The following is a 23,079-nucleotide window of genomic DNA, read 5'->3' on the forward strand; positions in this document are numbered from 1 at the left end:
GACTTTCCGAGTGCATTAACGTACATTCGGGATCAACTGTGGCTGTCATGTAGGAGAAGAAGGCACCATCTCTTACTCCTTTTATCTGTTTTCTTTTCATCATGACCTTTAACTCATTCACCGCCATTCACGAATTTATTCGGGAATTGAAACTATGACGTAGAGCGCCATTCACGAATTTGTTTGGGTTTTATTTTTTCATGCTTGGATGCCGCTAAAGTGCTGGCCATGGCCTCTGGCAATGTTTTTTTTTCTTTTCCACAAGGTGGCAGCATTTCCCTTTTTTCCATATTAGCACTTTGTTGCAGCATCAGCTGTTGTTAAAGCGCTGTCTAAACACATGTACGGATTGCACTGTATTTTGGACAGCCACCCTCATTTGAAGCTCACATAATTCCAGACACATATCATTTAGGAATTATGATTATTTTTTTCCTGATGAAATAAGAGAGTCGAAGCTTTATTACGATGCATTGAATGTTTATGTAGTCCAAAAAGTCAATAATCTGTGGGTCCTGCAATTTGAGTGACAATGACAAAAACCCTGGCGCTGGAGTGGACACGTTTTTGCACATTGTCTGGCAGTGAATGAGTTAATTTCTATCCGGGGCTTGATTGGGAACGAGAAACAGGTGCACCGCTGAAGAGGCACGCCCTCCACCCGAGTTGATACGGGGGAAAAACACGGATTGAGCAAAACCACGACAGTTAACCGCATGAGGGAGGTGGGGAGGGGAAGGAGAGGCGAAAGGGGTCTAGCACCAGCAACCCGACGTGGACAAACTTGCAAGAAGCCGAGACAGGGCAGATGCTCGACGGGTTTTGCGAACAAGCGCACAAACACAAAGAGGCTGCGGAGCTTTGTTGGATTTCGACAACGTGATGATTGCCACAACTCAACAAAACATGACGACCGAGCTGGTACGTGGATTTACACAATTTGTGTGCTCGCTCGTGTGAAATCTTCCAATAGAGCTTGTGCGCTCGATAGTGGCCCGCACACAAGAGGATCGAATCAGACTTCGTTGCTATCAACGTGATCGTTTTCCACTCACTGCAGACCATGTCCACGCGTCGTCTTTATTTGCATAAATAACAGCCGTTTTTGCTTTGCATGGTTGCCTCTAGCCGCAAGAACTCAATATGGAGTCAACGTGTCCCCCTCGTTGGTGCCGTGGATGGTGTCTTTGTGCCCTAATTATTAATTTGTCTCCGCTCCTCTGCGACTGAAAAGCTGCTGAAAGTAGCCATTTATTTAGGGCCAGCATATTTATAATATAATATAAGAGCATTACTGTAGAACAACAACGAATCTTGGCACTCGTGTATTTAAACAGCAGATATAACAATGTGAAGACGACACAGGGTGCTCCAAAAAACACCATTGCGCAGTTGTCAATAATGACGTTTATCGAACTCAAAATTGATATTATACTCAAGTTTTACTCACATATTTAGTTTTTATTTCACAGGGTGAAGAGTGATATTCATTAGGAATAAAAACTAAATACAATACATATTGATTTATATCGCGCTTTAACAACCAAAGCGCTTAACATGGTCAACTATCATATACTGTACAGGAAATAAAGCAGTCACAAGGATAGTATGCCCTGTGTATGCCCGAACATGCAACTGATACAAAGTTACCGTCTGTTCGAATGACGAACTCTGCAAGATATTGACAAGGTGATACATACAGTACGTGGGCTACTTGCTAATCTACAGCTTTCCCTTGTGTGCAATTACAGTGCATCATTAAAGTTTCTAAAGTACCGAAGGTTGCATATCTGCCACGTAAGCCCTTTTGGAGGCTTGCTTCTTAAAAAAAAACCTTATCTAACATCTATAACAGATGTGGTGAAGGTTTTTTTTTTAATTATGTGTGTACATATGCAAATCCACAAGCAGTATCCCCCAAACTGCCTGCACGACTCCTCTTCATGTGATTTATCGGCAGAGTCACGATGCCTCAAAGACAGAAGATGGAGTTGATCGATCCATCCCTCCATTTACTACAGCTGTTGTTCTCTGAATCGCGGGTAAACTGGAAGCAATCCCTGCAAATTTGAAGGAGTGTACCCTGGATTGGTCGCCAGTCAATAGCAAGCTGCGTGTTTTGGGTGTTTTAGATGCTATAAAACGTTTTTCTGATGTCAGTTAGGAAACAAAAAAAATGTTGTCAGTTGTCCTTTAATAGTCACACAATAATAAAATGTGCAATCTACAGCAGCAAAATGGAAAGGGCTTGTGTGTGTGGGGGGGGGGGGGGGGGTCAAAAAGAAAAAACGATTGCATGCACAGAAAAATTGAATATATATGGATCAATATCTAAGATGTAAGACCGTGGCACGTGATTGGTCAGTGCTTTTCAGTAACTGCGTTTTTGGCAGATGGATTCAATTCTAGCGGCAGTAATGCACGCGGCACTGAATAAGCATTATGATGATCATATGATGACTGGACAGTGTGCCTCTTGATCCATTTGTGTGTTGATGAAGCGTTATATTCCTGGAAGCACATTCGTCGGCACTAATTTATGCTCATATGCTCATTAACCGGGGTTGAAAAATAGAGCTGGTGATGAATGTTGACTTTAACGGCCACCGGATGATTGAACTCCAGCCATTCAATGTGATCAAACGCAGCAGCGACTGCCTCCAGCACACCATCGTCTTTAATTGTGACTCATGACAACGAGCAAGCAGCTTAAATGCGATGACTGCAACCTTGCACAGATGTGAAATGCGCTCTTCTTTTAGCTTTGTTGGCTTTTGCTGAGAAATGAGACATTTTAAGGGGAAGTCAAGTGAAAATGACAATCATGTTTTGCGCACCCCCACAAGTCTAAACACAGCTTTCTTATTAATGTTGCGCTTGTGGAATACAAATTAAGTGAAACTCCACACGCTAAATGAAGTGCGGTGATTGAAAGCGACGGCACTGATAAAAAAAGCAGCAGCAGCAGCATTTTAAAGTCTGATCTCATCACTGGGGAATTCATCTTTCATCTTTGATATGGACATGGAATTGATTTGAAAGACGACATTGTTACTCCTCTGTGAAAGCCATAAGCGTGGGGACATTCATTGTTTGTCATCCTTTTTTCGGGACAGGAGCTGGGGAGCTCAGATGGGCCGCCGCGGAATTGGAAAGGCATCGGAATCGCCATGATGGTGATCCTGGGTGTCATGTCATTAGTCATTCTCTCTGTCATCGTGCTCACCCCCGGTAAGAAATATCAAAATCTGAAATTTAGGTTCAAGCATCAAACTTGTCACGCTTTGCAAGGCGGTGATGGCAGTTGTGGATCCCAAAAAGCAGGCGGAAATTTGAGAAATTGGATTAAAATAAGGTCAACAGGAACAAACTCTAAAACGTTAAAATCATTCGAACAGAAAAATACAAAGTATCAAAGGAAAAACTAAGAGTAAAAATCTGCCAAGATGAAGCATACACAATACATACAATGACCCGACGCCGAATGGTCGTGCCGGGAGTCCTTTTGACTGTCACTGATTGGGAACGACCAGCACCTGTGAGGCAGCAGGCAGGGCCGACAGCGCCACCCGTTGGTCGCCAACCAGATCATGACAAAACTGTCTCCAGTTAAAAGTGACAGTTTGAATTATTTTTTTCAGAATGTTTAAAACTGGGGTGATAAACTCATTTTTGTGACGGGTCACATTGTAGTTTTGGTTTCCCTTGGAGCACGGGTGTCAAAGTCAAGGCCCGGTGGCCAAATCTGGCCCGCCAAAACATTTTATTCGGCCCGCGAAGGCAAATCAAACGTGTGACATTCCATGATGCTTGCTAAAGTCTGAAGCAAAATTACCATTTGTACCATGTAAACCACAATGACAGTCATTATTTTTGACTTCAGATTTGAAGACTGCTTATTTTTCAAATTGTTGTTCGTTCACAATGTAATATTTGAGGGGATGAAATATTCTAATGGCTTCCCCAAATTCATAACGGCCCTTAAAAAGAAACCGTAACTACAATGTGGCCCGCGGCAAGAAAAATGACTTTGACACCCCTGCCTTGGAGGGTCATTACGACAGGGAGTTTTGTGAAACCTTATGAATGTTGAACCCCATCTACATACTGTATTACATACTCGGCGAGCAACAAATAGATGGATAACTAGTTTTGACGTCGGAGTTAAAAAATAATGGAGTCTTCAAACATTGTAATTATGATATTATACATGAGAGTTTTAATTTTCAGCAAAGGTTTGCACATTAATTGTCAAAGTTGATATGCTTCAATTGCTTTTGTGGGCCAATAAGATGTGGCGGGCCAGATCTGGCCCCCGGGCCTTCACTTGGACAACAGTGGTTTAAAAATGTGTCTTTTTAAACATACATGCTCCATAATTCTTAGTGATTCACCTCACTTATCTAGTTTGTTGACAGTCTTCATCAGCACACAAGTAAAAAAAAAAAGCTTAACCATATATAAATCAATATGTATCGTATTGTATTGTATTACCCAAATAAACAATTCACTTGCGCTAATTCTTCTTTCAAATTTCCCCATTGTGGGACTATTAAAGGCTTTCTGATTGTGATTCTTTCCGGTCTTCAGATGAATCGTACTTGTTACGGCGCTCCCTTTTAACCCTGGAAGACTTGGAGAGAGAGGAGTTCAAAGGTCACGACCCCTGCGTGTCCTGGTTAACGGGTAAGGATCTGTCATCATATTAGACAGTGTATTTCTTTTCAATATGCCACACCACGTGCATTGTTGGAATAACCATATCAAGAGCAAGAAAAGGAGGGCACACAGGCAAGAAAGAACCATTTTTGAATGGGATCCAGGTCCACTCTTCGGTTCTTCGGTAGCTGTAATAGTTCAGGGTTCACTAAAGCACTATATTGATTAGTTATTTGGGGACAATGTTCTTCTTTCAGAGAAAGACTACTTCAGTAATAGAAAAAGATGCGACAGCGCAGCGGAGTCAAGACGAATAGGCACAGCAGCAAAATATTGTTTTACAACACCGTTCTTTAAACATTTATTTTTTGTTTCATTCTGCAATATGTACAGTTTTGCATTGTAAAATAAAAAAAATAATAAGTAATAAATAATACAAAAGTAAATAAATACAAAAGTAAATAAATAAATAAATACATTTTTTTAAAAAAGCTGACGACACTGTACTTTGCGGATTTCACCTATTGATATTTTTGGAACGTATCTCCGGTGATAAAGGAGGGTTCACTGTACTCCGGTAACTCAACTCTTTGTAAACAAGCCACAAGTAAGTAAAAAGTCAAATTTCCCTAATCTGACCCTTCGACTATTGGCAGAAAACGAAGTTGTTCTGCGCACGAGAGAAGGTCACATCTTGTCATTCAGCGTCAACAACAACAACAACAACCTGATGACAACCCTGTTGGACAACACTTCACTGGTGAGTGCGCACATTTGCCTCCACTGCCAGAAAAAAAGTCAAACTGGCTGTCGGCTTATAAAATCAATTCAATCACAGACTCAAAGTGAGGGAAATATAAAACATTATTAAAATATAGGGGAAATAATGTACTGGAAGTCACTTTTTTCATTTTTAACTGCTATTAATATTGTACTCGGAGAAATGACACCATGTGTATGCAAAGAGAATCATATTGTATGTCCTCCGCGACCATCAGTATCCTGTTTATGGAATTATTATGGTTGATCTATCGCACACAATGAAGTTATCTGGCTAACTGTGATTTGACAAGCGCTGAGGGACTGAATTTTGGATCAATGTCATTGTCAGAGATATGACAATCAGACACTGTGGACAGAGACTCGGAACCAGAAAGATTGTCCCTACTGCCGGCAGGAAACAAAGTCACCCGTGACATACGTCCGAATTCTGCGCCCCTCTGCCAAGCTATTTATTGAGAGTATATGCAAATTAAAGTGCAAATTTCTTCCCTCATAGATTATTAATCAAAATGTCTGCTGTACAGAGCACAGTATTCTGGGTGCCTAAAAACAAATATTGGCAATATAAAATGTCTACAATCCACTGAAGCGCGCATCCCTCCAAATGTATATGAGCACTGCATGAAGAAAAAGAAACAGTAAACACTTAAAAAGAAAAAGAAGAGAAAAGAACTCAGCCGACTGGAGCTCCACTGCTGCAATAAATTGGAGCCAATCATTCATCTCAACGTTAGAATCCTACTTTTCTCATCAATTATTTGTGTGTGTGTGTGTGTTTTTAGGAGCTGACCACCACCAAATTCCAAGTTTCTGCAGACAGGAGCTTTGTGCTCCTGTCTTACAACATTAAGCCGGTGAGTTGAAGCAACAAGGAGCAAATGAGCCTTTTCATCCCCACGTCTGTCGAAGCGAGAGGGACGCATTTAAATGTAAAATCAAAGGAAATTGCTTCCTCTGGAGCTTGTAAAAATTCTATTTCTGTGGACACCAGTGAATAATTGTCAACATGCAAGCGGTTGAGAACGTTGACGTGATCCCACCACATCATATTTGATGGCAATCTGACTTGGAAAGTTCGGAGAATTTAATGTTGAGAGACACAAGCCAAGTCTGAAACAGTGAGATTCCATCCACCCGAATGGAGAAAAGCCCAATCCAGAAGGTCCTCGTAGAGTGCCATTCCCAAATTTGTTTGGGTTTTGTTTTTGTCTTGTTTGGGTGCGGATAAAGCGCTGGCAATGGCCTCTGGCTATGTTTTTCCTTACCACAAGGGGGCAGCAGTTCCCTTGTTTCCATGTTAGGGCTTGAGCTGTTGATAAAGCACTATATAAACCAATATGTATGTATTGCATTGTATTTTGGACAGCGACCCTCATTTCAAGCTCATATAAGTCCAGACCCATATCATTTAGGAATTAACTCTTTTTTTTTTTCTGATGAAAGAAGAGACTCTAAGTTTTCTTGCGCTACATTGAATGTTTATATAGTCCTAAAACTCAATATTGTGTGGTTCCTGGAATTTGAGTGACAATGACAAAAACGCTGGCACGGAAGTGGACACATTTTTGCACATCGTCTGGGAGTGAATGAGTTAAAGACTAAAATGTCCATACTTTTGATTCAAAATGGACGTGGGTGCTTTCTCACCTTTGCTTTGTCTAACCTTCCTCTGCCGTCTCTTGCCCAAAATGCTCACCTGCGACTAATGAGGACAAACGCGGTTGAAAATCATTTTGGATGCCGACCTCCTTTGATTATCAATCGGCGGCTCAGGTCAAACTCATTTGAGGATTGGCTAGATTGTAAAATGATCAAAGACGGGATGAGGGGCGGAGGCTGACCTGCCAAACAGCAATCGTGCATTCATAACTTAGAGCGTGAGCCGATTCTCTTGTCTTGTCATGAACCGCAACTCCCACGCTGGTTGGTCTCCCTCACTCACTTTTTTTCTTTCTATCTTGGGGCAATTTATGCTGACTGGTGCAATTTTCAAACAGAAAAATACAAAGTATCAAATAAAGACCAAGAGGAAAAGTCTGCCAAGATGAAACAAACACATGCACAGCATACAATGCATACAACAGTGCATACAATGACCCGACGCCGAATGGTCGTGCCGGGAGTCCTTTTGACTGCCACTGATTGGAACGACCAGCACGTGCGAGGCTTCGGCCGGGGCTGACAGCGCAACCCGTCGGTCGCCAATCCGAACGTGGCAGTCTGCCACAGATCGGGACGACCGGCACCCGTGCAGGTGCAGGCGGGGCCGACAGCGCCACCTGTTGGTCGCCGACCAGATCATGACATGTATAAGGTACAATTTTGTGCCGATGCACAGGAGCCTTGTGATCCTCAAGTTCAATGTATTTTGATATTAAAATGAATAATGCAATGACTAGAATTATTCATGAAATGCAGGATAAGTCCTCACCCAATTCAAGACCACATTCGCAAAATTTGACTCTTGTAATATTTGGGTGTGATGTTGCAGTACACGTTTCTCAGGGCACTTTCTATTGCCATTTTTGGTTAGTTTGATTTTGAAGTACAGCCGTACCAAAACCTGCTTGTTCATGTTGGCTCAATTTTTTTTTCTCTCAAGTTCCCGTCACGAGCTTCAAAATTGACCTCCCTTTTATCCCCGCAGCCTTCACTCTGCGTCGTTCCATGCCTGTCGACAAAGCTACAAGACTAATATCCTTTCCTTCAAGAGCGTTTTCTAAAGGATTTGACGTTTAATTTCTTTGTTTTCCAGAAAGCTTTCAAATGCCACCGGGCAATTTGTCTCCTTTCAGCCTTGTGGAAAAAAAAGATTGGAGGAATCGATGTGTCACCTCAAATTTATCAAGTGATGCTGTGATCAATTGCAGCCAACACACACAAATACGGCATTGCCAACCACCACTTATATATATTATAAGCGCTTATAATAACAATTGTTAAAATGAGTTTTTCTTTTTTACATTTTCAGCTAGTTGTATGCCACAGGATTTTTATATATATATCTATATATATTTTATATTAAGTGTAAGAAATGTGCCTTGGCTTGATAAATATGTCCGTATATGTACTTTGGTGTGCCATATACATCAGAAAATACACGGGATACTGCGGTGCTGTATTTCTTTTATCGGAAGAAAATCACATTTATCTGCTGACTAGCAATATCTTCCATTCGTGGGTTTGGGAAAATTATGAATTTAACAAGTGAAAGCCTTTTTTTGGGGGTGGGGCTGGGGGGGTATGTGCAGCCACCCCACATCCAGTCCACATGCATGATATGCTCTACCTCTTTCAGGTGTTCTCTCAGTCCTTCACAGCCACCTATGCTATCTACAGTGTGCCCAGTGGGTAGGTGGAATCCTGAATGCCGATGCATGGGCTGCATGCCGGCGGACGTGCAGACCGAGCAACTCCTCTCATCCGATCAAAGCTTGCGTCAGACTTACATCCATTCATTCATTCATCAGTGTTCTCTCCTCAGATTCCACTGCCTGAGAACCATTTTCACCATCATGGGAGTAAAAAGGGGGCAGGCGGTCCCGCGGGGGAACTGTTCTAGAAAGGACTCAAGGAGGAGCTGTGAAGCAGAACATCCACAGGAGGCTTCTCCTGAAGGCAGTGAAGCCAAAAAAAGGATTCGAGATGTTGCAACCCTGCATGAACCAACACCATTCTCTCTAGCTCTCTTTTTGCCCCCCCCCCCCTTCTGTGCATCTTGCTTCGGCATTAACAGCATCTTCCAATCCAGGGTGCAGACGAATCGCGGCGATCTTTTCTAAAGGATACCGATGCCTCGCGAGTGCATCATATGCTGCGTTTCATGTGTGTTACAGGGATCTGCTGGAACTTAGGCCGCCGGTGAAGGAGAAGGATGAGTTGCAGTATGCCTCCTGGGGCCTCAGGGGAACCAACTGGTAATGATTCTGTCATTTGCATCACTTCAGGCTGACTTTTCACGACAAACCTGATGATTCGTTGTCCTTCCGTGTCGCTTGTAATTCGCCGATGTCTCATTGCTGTGTGAGCAGTACAAAAGACAAAACCCCAAACAGGCCTCAGTTGTCTATCAATGGAATTTCTGGCAATGTAATCACAGTGTCGATCAATTCTTAAAGGACAACCGACACCACTTTTTTGTTTCCTAACTGACATCAGAAAAACGTTCTAGAGCACATGTGTCAAAGTCAAGGCCCGCGGGCCAAATCCGGCCCGCCACATCATTTTTTTCGGCCCGCGAAAGCAAATCAAACTTGTTAAATTCCATGATGATTGCTAAAATCTGAGCAAAAATTTCATATTTTTGGATGTCAACCACAATAAAAGTCATTATTCTTGACTTCAGATTTGAAAACGAGTTATTCATTAATTTGCTGTGTGCTCTATATGTAATATTTGAAGGGATTTAAACATTCTAATGGGTTCCCCAAATTCATAACGGCCCTCGAGAGGAAAAAAATGACTTTGACACCCCTGTTCTAGAGCATCGAAAATACCCAAAAACACGCAGGCTGATATTTTTAGTCAAATGCAAAACACCAATAAAAGTAACTTAAAGTGTCCAAAAACGACATAAAAATGAAACCGGAATTGGCCAGTTTCAGAAGGTCCCGCCCCCTTGTTGGTGACGTCACGCCAAGACGTCTTGCCTTGCTGGAGAATCAAAATAATGGCTTCAGATTGGGAGAAGATGCGTTCTTGTTACTCATCCAGTTATGAATATGATTCAAATAGTTCTGAAGAGGAAAGCATACATGTTTGGAATCCATTAAAGGATTCTTTTAAATTCTTTTTGAAACTGGCCACTTCCGGGTTCAATTTCAAGTAGTTTTTAGACACTTTAATTCATTTTTATTGGCGTTTAGCATTTGACTAAAAATATCATACTCTGTGTTTTGGGTATTTTAGATGCTATAAAACGTTTTTCTGATGTCAGTTAGGAAACAAAAAAGTGATGTCGGCTGTCCTTTAAAGTACCTAATTGGCTATAATGGAGTAGTGCGAGTTGGATGTAACTGTCTTAGAGAAATGCTTTTATTAATGTGTATCATTGGCAGATGTTTGTGTTTGATGGAGACATCTACTACAAAGCCAGCGTGAGCAGCCAAGCCGTGCGTCTCACATCCACCGGCAACCGGCACAGTGTGGTGAACGGGCTCTCGGACTGGACCTACGAGGGTGGGATTTTACACATTTTGTCTAGCAAGATATCGATCTTTAAAAGTAAAGCCTTCGATATGTATTTCCATGTTTTTTTTTTTTTTGGGGGGGGGGGGGGGTGGACAGAAGCGGTGCTACTGTCTTACGCTGCCCACTGGTGGTCCTTGGATGGCGCCCGTCTTGCATACCTGAGCATCAACAACTCTGCAACACCCCTTGTGGAACTACCTCAGTTTTTGGGTGGCATGTACCCTTCTAATTTGATCTTCCCCTACCCCAAGGTGGGTTCTATATAAAGTACAGTATTGAACTGTGTTGCTCATTGCAAAAGAAACAGACACACAAGCAGCTTTCCCCAGATCAGCGTATTCTCGCACTCACTGAGCCAAGGAACATACAATATAATACCATAAAACCTTGATTGTGGTTACATAGTGAAGATACAATGGGCCACAAAACAGTACCAAGTTTGTGTCTACAATCAAAAAAAAATGTAAATCTCATAAGTGACATTCGTACCCTCATTCGGCAGCACATCTTAGAAAAATTACAACAAAAGTATGTACAGTATTCTGAAATGATCTTTTTTTTTTGTTTACTCGCAAATCTGCTTACTTTGTATATACTATTGGCTCTTTTTTTTGCATTCATTTTTTTACTATGCTTAGAATATCTTTTTTTCTATCCTTTCACCCACACCCCATCCCCTTTCAAATTGCTGCTGTGGACTGCAAATTTCCCCATTGTGGGACAAATAAAGGTTATTTCCGATTCAGTTGAAAACTAACAGAAACATATGTTTACAGTTTAATTTTAGCTTCTTCCATGTCATGGTAGAGCACATGTACTTTTCCTTGTACACTACTGGTATAGATGCAACAAAATCGATTATGTGTCCTAAATAAAAAATGTGATTTATGGCCAATTCAGTAAAATTAGATAATAGTGACTCCCTTTTTGGTGAAAGAAAAATCACTCAAACTTCACACACAATGTATAAAAGTGACTTTGTAATACTGTATAACATGAAATACTGTAATATATATGTGCTGTAAATGGATGTTTGTTTCACGGATTGTGCTCATAGGCGGGCTCCAATATCCCGTCAGTCAAGCTGTTTGTTGTGAATCTCTATGGCCCGGTTCACACGGTGCAGGTGATGCCACCCGACACACTCAGTGCCAGGTAGGCCAGCACTTTGAAATGAAAATGAAGGAAATACGTTATGTAGCTACTCTGAGGCTTCAACATAGTATCTTGTCACAGAATCATATTATGTAAGGTGGCAACGTTAGACTCAATTCCTGTGGGAGTAGCGCCGTCTGCTGGATTTAGTTGGTCATTGTGACGCTTGGATCCAATGAGAGTGGATTGGAACGCTAACAATACATTTTATTTATTCAAATTCTCACCAAATAATATAAAAATAGGGATAATAAATGGGGGAAAATAGGAATATAAAAGCTTTTCAATTGAAAATATAAATATTTGTAAATAATCTCTCTTGTGCAGGCGGTCACAAACAGTAAAAAAAAAACGAATTGAAAAAAACTTTATTCTGAAAGGAAGAAGGAAAGGAAGCCCTTCAGGGGACATCGAAGAAAAAAATAAACATCTCGAAAAGTTGTGTATTTTTTTTTCTTCGATGTCCCTTTAGGGGCTCCGTAAAAAAACAGTTAATAGTACGTGCTGGTGTATTTGTAGGCACCTCCCTTGTTCACGGACGACTTAATAAAACTCTACAATGGGTCTATTTTATGTGGGGGACTGTTGTACCCATGACGCAACACTACCATAAAGTGAACATGATGCTGGGTTTCCACTGATAATACAATTCTGATACGTAACGCCAACATGGAACTGGGTCAAGGCAATGGAAAAAAGCAGAGATTTTTGGTCTCCGTCATCATTTTGAGGTTGACATCATTGAACTACTCTACATTAGGGATGGGCAATTGAAGTAAGGTCTATTTTAAGTTTCCCCCCCTACATTATTGATCATGAATCAAATCACAATAACATTCCTGGTACTTTTTATTTTCATGTTTCTGCAAATACATGATTATATTGCAGGCAACTGGGCACTCACAACTGTCTTGTAAATCCATTTTAAAATCCTCCGTGTTCATCTAACTAAGTGTGCACTTTGTAGCGTAATTGTCTCAATGTCTCTTTGCTTAAAATCCACCTGCACGTTTCCTTCTAGAGAAGGCTACATCTCGATGGTAACCTGGACCGGCAGCACCCGGCTGGCGGTTCGTTGGCTCAACCGAGCTCAGAATGAATCGGTACTTTGTGTGTGCGAGGCCACCACGGGGGCGTGCTCAGAGGTGAGGTCAATGCTATGATAAACGATGACTTGGAAAAAGTTCTGATTTGGTTCTGTGCAGCAACGGCTAACTCTGCTTGCTTTGTGCGCTAGCAGACTGCCTAATTGAAGCGGTTTTGCGAGTGGTGATGTCAGTATTGTAGCGACAATTGATTTCATCACAGTGCAATGCGGACAGATACATACATCCATCATGATTCATAATAATAATAATAATACATTTCTTTTCTAAGCGCCTTTCAAAACTCTCAAGGTCACTTTACAGACATAGGATAAGTTTTTCTGTGGGTGAGCAGCGGCAGCCACACGCGCCAGCCTTCACTCAACCCAGAAGTAACTAAAATAGATAGAAAGCTAGCTAGCTATCTAATAGATGGCTATTAGATAGCTAATAGATAGCCAGCTAGAGGGACAGACAGCTAATAGATCGTTTTGGTGTTCGACCGAGTTCCCTGTTCATCAGAGTGAACTTCCCCCATTGGTGCAAGGCTATTTCAGATCAAATCATACAGTATAGAGCACTTTAACAACAGCTGAAGCTGTAACAAAGCACTTAACATGGACAGCTATCATATACAGATATTCTTCGGTGTTAAATTTGACTCAAAACAAAACATTTGGTCAGCAGTTTTCCACATCCGTTACACCTTTGACCTGTTGTGCGTGTCTCTCTTGTCTATTTTCAAAAGCAAAACTGTGTATAGAACTCTGACCACCTAATTTAAAATCATCCAAACAAATGCATAGTATTTTTCAATGCACTAATATTTCTGATTTATTCCCCACCCAAGAAACTCAAGATGACCATGGATGTAATGCACAGCCAATGGCAGGTATGAAGCACTGCAATGAATCCTCTTCGCTTCCATACGTGGCCACAAATGATGATATCCTTCCATTGAAGACTGAAAGACCACCATTGTCACTGCACTACCTTGAAACCGACCGAGTAATAAGAAATAAAAATGCACCATAAATTAAGTAAAACTAATTGGGGATTTTTTTATGTTTTTTTTTTATGGCCGACCAATATTACTTCAAAAACACAAACCAGAATCACGTCTAAACAAAAATGGCGTTACCCTCATCTTAATGCAGTATTATTATTATTTTTATGTCATCAGGACGTGCCACTCTTCTCAGATGATGGCTCCGTGTTCTACGCCATCCTGCCCGCCAAACAGGGCGCCCGTGGAGAGTTTCGCCACATCGCCGCTCTGTCAGCTCAGGTCTGTTCATCTGAGGCTCACTCACATGTATTTCTTTCAAATTGGCCATCAACACACCAGCAAGTGTATTTACTGTACTCTCTTAGGCAATTCAGATAAATCATGATCGAGTCAGCATATAATGCTCGCTGGGTCGCTTTCATTTCATCATCACCCAGGCATGACAAATCAAGAAAAGAGCAACGGTGCTTTTGGGAATGATACAGACTGACCTTATTTCCTGCTTGTCAATTCTCATATAAACTTGTGTGAATATGTTCCTGCACCTGTAATCATTAGCAATCTATTATTTCCACCCAGCCCACTGGCGTGTCCAGCCCTCCTCGGTTTTTGACATCGGGGAGCTGGGATGTCACCTCGCTCTGTGCCCTGGATGAGAAGGCTGGAAAGATGTAAGTGACATGGCTCGTTTTCTTGAAAGAATCACGAGTGTACAACACCAACCAAGACGAAGAAAGATGGATGGAAGGAATGTTGTTGTTGTTTGCTTCAAAACCAAACTGAATAATATTTCAAGATCTGAGAAATCCAGTCCCAGACAAACAAAATATTTGTTGACAGAAAAACACACCAACAGAGTAGGTGTACACTACTACAGTAGTAGTAGTAGTAGTAGTAGTAGTAGTAGTACAAAGGGAAATGGCTGGTCACAAGGAGCCAATAAAAACAAGGCATGAACAAATGGCACTCGCAAAACCCTGTCACATTGTTTTATGTAGCCCTTTATGGAAAGATGAAAATTACTTCTATTGTTGTGTATTATATTCTTTTTTGGGGGATTTCCAGATATTTCCTGAGCACAGAAGAATCCAGACAAGGCAGACACCTCTACAGGTAAATTGCACAAACGCCATGTTCTTCAAATGATGCTGCATTCCAGAAAACTGGCAAGTCAACATTCCTAACTTGTCACAAAGAAAAATATGGGGGGATGCAAAGTCCAATAATCAAACTCCAGGCAAACTACCATGACGCAGCAATGTGAAGTTGCATAGTGAAATCTGTGAAAAGCTCACAGTCATCATGGCCATGAACCTTGTGTTAAACTGGACTTTTTAACCAGTGATTCGAATCATTATTTGTCACTGGTCAAGCGGCATATACTTTAAACGCCAGGCATGTAAAATTTGGGGAGGATTTGATATTCCAAAAGGACAGTAAACATCTCGCCAGCTCTGTCTGATGGAATGTTGCTCATTTTCAAATTCCTATCATCATTTCAAGTTCACGCGGCGTGCTGTAGCCAGAGGCTTACTGACACGTGGTCATCATGACAAGAATTCCTTGCGCTGCTAGATAAATTTCACTTGGCTTTTACCTTCAGGAGACCCCTTCGCAGTGTTTTACCTTCCAAGGCACACATCATACATAAGCGAAGTATCACAGCACACCGCCAAGCAAAATGTGTCGCATACACTATAAAGCAGAGGTCCCCAACCCACGGGCCGCGGACCGGTAGCGGTCCGTGGGTCATTTGGTACCGGGCCGCGCAGAAAGAATAAATAATTTCCATAATTTCCGTTTTATTTATTATCTGAGTCCGAACTATGTTTTATTTTGAAAAAAGAAAAATGACCAGATTACATCCGTCTATGACTTACTCTTGACGCATGATACATACCGCTAAAATTAGCCGCTGTAAGCTAGCCTGTCGTATCATTTTATTTTGTTGTATATATCCGCCGGATATTGTCTGACATTAAACCGGTCTGTGGCACAAAAAAGGTTGGGGACCACTGCTATAAAGTGTTGCCTGAACTCATGTTGTGTCCCAATTTACTTTTAGATGTATTTACCGCCGCAGCACAGTGTTTTTGGGGTAAACAAAAGCACGTTCCAACGTCAAAGCAGGGCTACGTAGCATACTACAGCAATCTATATATTATATTTGTATAGTTTGAGTCTGAATACTTTTCTTGTTGTTGAAAAGTGTGCACGTAGAAGGAGCATTTCAACGGCGGTGCGTCACATGTGACCTCCTCGAGGGTTGCCACTTTTTTCAAGCCGATTTCAGTCCCAACTTCACACACTTCATTCTCCACTGCATGGGTGAGTGTCAGACGCGTATTCGTCGTGGAACCGGCAAAATCAAACACAATTAAAAGTTGTTTGTCCTCTGGTCAGATTTCAATGTCATGCGTCATGGATTTTTTTTTTTTTATCTCTGCGGGAAATCAGAATGGAAATAATCCATTCCAGGGTCAAGCTAAGAACCTCGTGTACATAACATTTCAATTGTCCTATGTGGATAAATCACGCTTTGTTCATGCGGGTGACTCAATAAAACGCAATCTGAACTTTGATAACAAATGACAAATAGTGAGGCTGAACACACAATAAATCCATCAATTCCTGTTTCTATTCTTCTTTAATGGCCCCAAATTGAGCAATTCCTTTCCGAATCTTAAATTGTAGAGGAAAAGCAAGCCAAACTGAATAAAATGAGGTCCATGCTCAGTTGTTGCTCATTTTTAGTTACACTATATACTGCTGCTAATCTCCAATTTCTTTTGATAAATATGTACAGTATCCTGATCATTTCGGCCATATTCTAATAGCCATTTAACTTCAGAGATTTCATGTTGTTTTTTTTTTAACCACATTTCATCATGGTTTCAAAATGTTTGTCCTCTGAAACATTCTCCAGGTCCAGGAATTCCAAAAGTGACAGTCCATAACTTCGAGGATCCTTCCAGTGAGTTTCTCTTTGACTGACATGAACACAAAAACACACAAATGGCCATTTTGTATGAGAGCCATTTGAGCAGTGATGCACTTGATTTGAACAAGCCTATGAGAGCTTTTGTTCATTTTACTGGAATTTGAAGTACTTTTGTGTGTTTTAAAAACATGTCATTTGTCAAAATCCAAAAACAAACAGCCTTGTCTTTGTTTTGCTAAAATTAGCCCATTTTAAGGGATTCACTCGACCTCGCGCAAGCTAGCGACAATATACCAAACCCTGACGCGGCTGAGCCAATGGCAAGTCCAGCTTTGATCAATTAAAATGATGATGAGGGGCAGATTATTATTCATGGGCTACGTTGGACACATCACCAAACTGCTGCTCCACTGCGTCCCCAAAAAATCTGAAATTTGATTTTGTTCTGCCTCTGTGATTGCAAAATACAAAATAAGGCTGTTGCTATTACTGTTATCTGGCTAAAATGATTTTAATTATTAGCGTGGAGTCGTAATTCGAGCCCCTTTTGGTTGTCTTAGGGCTGAAAGGTAGCAGTTGATAATTTAACTGATGCTATAATAATAAAGTTTCGATGAAACATGTGATTTAAAAGCACGTCATGAAAAATTCCCATCTACCTACATCTGAATTTCCATACTGTGAAGCTATGTAGTTCTGATTCTTCAGGATTGGTTTCCATGTTACGATTCAAATGTTTGATTATATTTTGGAGGATACATTGTCTTGGAGGACAACAGTCCCCTGTCCAAAGCCTTGGAAGACAAGCGCCTTCCTGAGACTCTGTTCAGGACACTTTCAACTGACAACTTTGGTAAGACGGCATTCTTAACAATTGTTTGATGACCGGTTATGGGTGTCGAGGCCAATTTCTGACCGCATTTGCTCTTGATGAGGAAATTCACTTTGAGAATGAGAATTTTGTTTAATACAAAGTTAAAACCTTGAGTTTGGAATTATTCATCCATTTCCCATTGGTCTTATCATACGGGCTGTCAATGCAATGAGTCAAAAGCAGTCAATGAATCATTTTAGAGGTTTCGGTGTACCAAAACATGTTTTTTAAAACGTATGGAGAAAAAAAATCTGAGAACCTAATAAGAGCTCAGTCGGGAATGTAAAAAAAAAAAAAACCATCACTGGCCTTAGATGTCAGTCAAGTACAGAACCACGTTACGCCTGTGTAGTATGAGATGTTTCATTCACTCTGTTGAGATCATTTATGACAGGGGTGTCAAAGTCATTTTTTGCCGCGGGCCACATTGTAGTTATGGTTTCCTCTCGAGGGCCGTTATGAATTTGGGGAAGCCATTAGAATGTTTAAATCCCTTCAAATATTACATATAGAGCACACAGCAAATTAATGAATAACTCGTTTTCAAATCTGAAGTCAAGAATAATGACTTTTATTGTGGTTGACATCCAAAAATATGAAATTTTGGCTCAGATTTTAACAATCATCGTGGAATTTAACAAGTTTGATTTGCTTTCGCGGGCCGAAAAAAATGATGTGGCGGGCCGGATTTGGCCCGCGGGCCTTGACTTTGACACCTGTGATTTATGAGGTAGTTAGAAATAAATTACCTCTTGTCTTCCCTCAGACGTGCACCTGAAATTATCTTTGCCTCAAGGTTACGGGGTTAACATCCATCCTCTGCTCATCATTATGTAAGTAAACACATCTGCTGGCCTTCTTAGCTTATTTTGCACCCACCCCACCCCACGCCCTTTAAGGTTTTCAGCTTTCAAACGTCTTCTCGCTGATCTCATCATTCAGAGACAGCTTTCCCGGCAGACAGTCAGTGACGGAGGAGTTTACCCTTGGCTGGCCTCAGGTTCTCTGTAGCTCACACAATGTGGCATTGGTCTGGATAGATGGCCAGCGCAGGGTGGGACGCGAACAGAAGGCCGCTGCCGCAGACTCGCGCAAGCTTGGTTCACTTCACGTCAAAGATCATTTGGAAGTCGTAGAGTAGGCGCCACGCAGTAGCAAACGCCGAAAATCACAATGGTCCAGGTGAAACTGACTGAATCAATGACTACTTTACAGGTTGTTGATGAAGTTGCCATATATTGACGATCGCCGCGTGGCTCTCTATGGAAAGGTAACTGTTTTTTTACGAGTTACAATAGCACTCCAAAATGTTCTGTTTGGACTCAAATGTATTTGTTTTCTGAACAGGCATTTGGTGGACACTTAACCCTGAAAATGTTAACTGCAACACAGAAGCTTTTTCAATGCTCAGCTGCTTTGGCTCCAATCACAGATTTCAGGCTTTACAGTAGGTTTTTGTCATTATTACTCTCCCTAATATTATTATAATCAAGACTGAATGTATGTATCTGTCCTTCGTTTCTAACAATCCATACACCTCCCTAACATTTAGTTGGATTATCCAGAAACTGATCAGACAATTACCTACAGACTGCCTTTAGCATCATTAGCCAGATAATAATGTACACTGAACCATTTCAGGCGCTGCATTCTCTGAACGGTATCTTGGCTTTCCAACAAAAGAGGAGCATGTTTACTCGGTAAGATTGAGACGTCATATTATTTTGAACTGGGCTGTTCGGGTTTATATAAATCAATATGTATTGTATTGTATTGTATTCCTGGGTTCTATTTCAGCGTTGGCGTACTGCAATGATGCCAGCACACACCAGTGCACAAACAATTTTTGCCATTTTATTGGAAGCTACCTGTTGTATTTGTTGTGGGATTTCCTGTGAGATTTTGTTGTCGGTGAAGCTACAGTATTCTTGTACAGTGATACCTCGGCTTACGAACGCTTTAACTCACGAACCTTTCGCCTTACGAACATTAAATTCGCGAGAAGTAGTTTGCGGCGGACGAACCAAACCACACAGCGCCACGGTGACTGGTGGACTAGTTTTCCACACCCTCTTTGAGTGCAGATGTGGTTTGCTATTGAGTGGGATACTTTTGCAATTAAGGGACCAAAAGAAGCCCCCACCACAGGCGAGTGTTGAGCGTAAGGGGACACGAAAGAAAATTACGGTCGAGCAGAAGATCATGGAAAAACATGAACGAGGTGTGCGTTTGTGTGACTTAGCGTCCCAGTACCAGTACGCCAAGTCGACCATTGCTACGTGTGGCGAAGTGTGTTTCTATATTGTCCAAGCAACGGTCTGAGGCAATAGAAGAGTTTGAAAAACTTCTCTTGATTTGGATTAACGAAAACCAGTTCGCAAGGGGCCGTGTGAACTTCACTCCGATATCATCAAGAGGCAACTACATCAACAAAGGTAAATAAAACGACTTTATCATAAAGTAGTTTGTTTCTTTAATTACAATAGAATAGCACATTTATTATACATAAAATAGGTATATTTTGTGTAGTTTTAAGGCTTATTTAGTAGAGAATTATGTTTTACGGAGACCTGGGAATGGATTATTCTCATTTTTAATTGTTTCTTATGGGAAATAAATGTTTGGCAGACGAACTTTTCACCTTACACTTTCTGGGAACCAATTAAGTTTGTAAACTGGGGTATCACTGTACTATTAAAACAACTTTTGAGTGGATTCGTTATTTACACCCAAGAGTCAAGTTTTTGTTTGAAATGACGCACTGTATTATTAGTTTGCCTCCAAGCAGTAGGTTATGTTTTTGTCAAGTTAATTCCAATGTATTTTTACAGACTGCATCACTGCTGGACGAGGTCAGCAAACTGAAAGATGACAACTTTCTTCTTCTACACGCAACTGCAGATGGTACTGATTCCTATCCTCATTGAAATCATAAGTAGCTTGTTATCCTAGCCTCACCCTAACAGGCAAAGTGCGATGTGCGTTTGGCCACAGCAAAGGTGCACTTCCAGCACAGCGCAGAGCTTCTGAGCCGGTTGGTGAAGGTGGAGGCCAACTATTCTCTGCAGCTGTATCCAGACGAAGGCCACACATTGCGGGAACCGCGCAGCATCCAGCATTTCCAGCGCACGGTGATCAACTACCTTCACAACTGCTTCAAGCGCAGCATACTCGTGGATACAGTTGAGGATGACGAGGACGAGGATGAGGATGAATGACTGGCCTCACCTCTGAAAGGGTTATAGGTTGAAACGCCTTGGTGGTGAGTGTGAAGTTAAGGTTTGGAGTGTGGACCAAACACAATCAGGCAAATAAATAAGCTCCTACAACTTCTGGAAAACGAGGCGACTAAACACCTATTGCGCCATGTTGTTTCTGATGTTTACTGTCTGCTCGAGACCTCGTTTGTTTACAAAATATAGTGGGTATTGAACGTGAACACACTCTTGTGTTGTTTTTGCACCTTTTCACAAAATTTTATCCCCCACACACACACATCTTCAGGTCTTGACGAGATAATAATGAGTTGCGGTTGGAGCTATTTGACGCATATATTTGGCATAAAAACAACATTGCATCTTTGGATGAACACCTTTTCCAAGGTAACAATTTTGTACACACGCACACAGATAACATCCGATTTACGACCAAGTAATTAAAATTTTAAAAATAGGGTCTGGAGATCGTGGTCGTAAGTATGGGTGGTCGTAAGTCAAGCAGGTTGTAAATCGGTTGTTACCTGTAAATATATATTTATGTTAATGTTTTTTTCTGTGTGGCCTGATGGTTGGAGACGACTGCTCTTACTGACTTTGTTTATCCACTATATATGTGTGATGATGTATGCTGATGATTGTGCCAAATGTTTACAGGTTTTAAATTGTACCTAAAGACTGCATGATGTCAAGACAAGTAGATTGCATTTTCTGTGTTTTGTCTTCATTGTTTGAAGCGTAAAATTCAATTCTGAGACAAAGACTTTACGGGTTTCATATTCAGAGTGAAGCAGGAGTAAATTTCAAAATAAAGCTCACATTCTTGAGTCATTTTGCTTCCAGGCTCTTTGGAAAGAATCCGCATTCCTTTTAAGGTTAGATTTATTGCGAAAACTATTTTTTTTACACCACTTATATAGTGAAGAACATATGTTCTAAAATATGTCCAATCTTTCGCTAAGATTTTAACCTCATTGTCGTCAAATGAGTGGTTGCTAGCTTTTAGGTGCATCGTTAGTGCCGATTGAGGCCCACTAGTATTATCCCTGACATGTTGATAAAGTCTTTTTTTGAGAATTGGTTTAGTCTGTTGATAAAGTCTTTTTTTGAGAATTGGTTTAGTCTCCCCAATGTATTGCTCTTTACAATTCTCTTTCTTACAGTGTATTGAATAAACTACATTACTTGGCAGCCTATCTTTTGGATGCACTAATTTTTGCCTTAAAGTGTTTATCGGTTTGAAATAATTTGGATAAAAACCAATGTACGTATTTCCAAAAAAGACAGAATAAGTAAATATCTCTCGATGAATCCATGCATTCTCTGAACCGCTTTATCCTCACCATCGTGGCGAGGCGTGCTCGAACACATTCCAAAAACATGGTTGACAGGCTGATTGAACACTGAATTGTCATTCGGTGTGAGTGTGAGCGCGGATTTGTTTTTCTCGATGTGACCTTAACACATGCTTGAATCAATCTGTTTATCAGCCTTCTGGGGAATTAAGAAATGAAGGTAAAGTTCAACAACTTTTGACATTCAGATCTTGAATGTGTAATGACATGAGCAAGAAAGTGAAACCACCTGAGCGACTGATTGAAACCATTTAACATGTTTTTTTCTGTGATCATGTGGTGAAAAGATGACGTGAACGTGTCATGTGCATGTTTCAGTTATTGTTGCAAAATTTGAAAATAATTTATTCAAGTTTAAATTTGCTAATTACTGACATAATTAAATGCATCGCATTTGTTAAAAGTAAAGAATTCAATTAAAGGGAGATGTCATGATATGAGCAAATCGTATTTGCATGTTCGACTAGTGATGCCTGGCTACAGACCAAATGAGCGTGCGCGGCTGCAAGTCAGTCTGATGAGAGCCACACATGTCAATTGCCTTCTCCCTCCAACCAACACAGCCGTCCTAAAAAAGAACCTCAACTCTATCCAGAAGTTGTATCATTTACCGAACCCGCTTACACAAAGCCTCACAGAATGTAGACGCTATGTTCCGATAGCGCCATTGATTCCGTCAAATGAGCATCAACGCAGGGATTCCCTTGCCACTTCTCCAACCAGCTCTCGAGCCAATCACAGCCCACTACGCAGCACCACGTTTCCGATCAATCGTCCAATCGGCATCGATGCTACTTGAAGGCCCGAATCCCT

The 23,079-nt window shown here is 41.1% G+C and overlaps 1 protein-coding gene across 1 annotated transcript; it reads left to right on the forward strand.

Annotated features, from left to right (window-relative positions):
* Positions 1 to 665: 665 nt before the first annotated feature.
* LOC148904139 (inactive dipeptidyl peptidase 10) lies at positions 666 to 22,121 on the forward strand. Its single transcript, XM_089014648.1, is given in 26 exon segments — positions 666 to 921; positions 3,117 to 3,231; positions 4,591 to 4,686; positions 5,316 to 5,419; positions 6,225 to 6,296; positions 8,741 to 8,793; positions 9,279 to 9,337; positions 9,340 to 9,359; positions 10,500 to 10,620; positions 10,729 to 10,883; positions 11,690 to 11,787; positions 12,809 to 12,932; positions 13,723 to 13,764; positions 14,056 to 14,160; positions 14,461 to 14,552; positions 14,947 to 14,994; positions 16,091 to 16,209; positions 16,808 to 16,855; positions 17,577 to 17,675; positions 18,463 to 18,529; positions 18,639 to 18,833; positions 18,912 to 18,966; positions 19,044 to 19,143; positions 19,338 to 19,396; positions 20,528 to 20,600; positions 20,691 to 22,121. Coding segments are annotated over 26 exon segments (2,382 nt in total). The 5' UTR covers positions 666 to 882; the 3' UTR covers positions 20,915 to 22,121.
* Positions 22,122 to 23,079: the final 958 nt, after the last annotated feature.

The sequence above is a fragment of the Hippocampus bargibanti genome, linkage group LG01 (assembly GCF_051943395.1).
Source record: "Hippocampus bargibanti isolate YZ-2025 linkage group LG01, ASM5194339v1, whole genome shotgun sequence".
NCBI lineage: Eukaryota > Metazoa > Chordata > Actinopteri > Syngnathiformes > Syngnathidae > Hippocampus > Hippocampus bargibanti.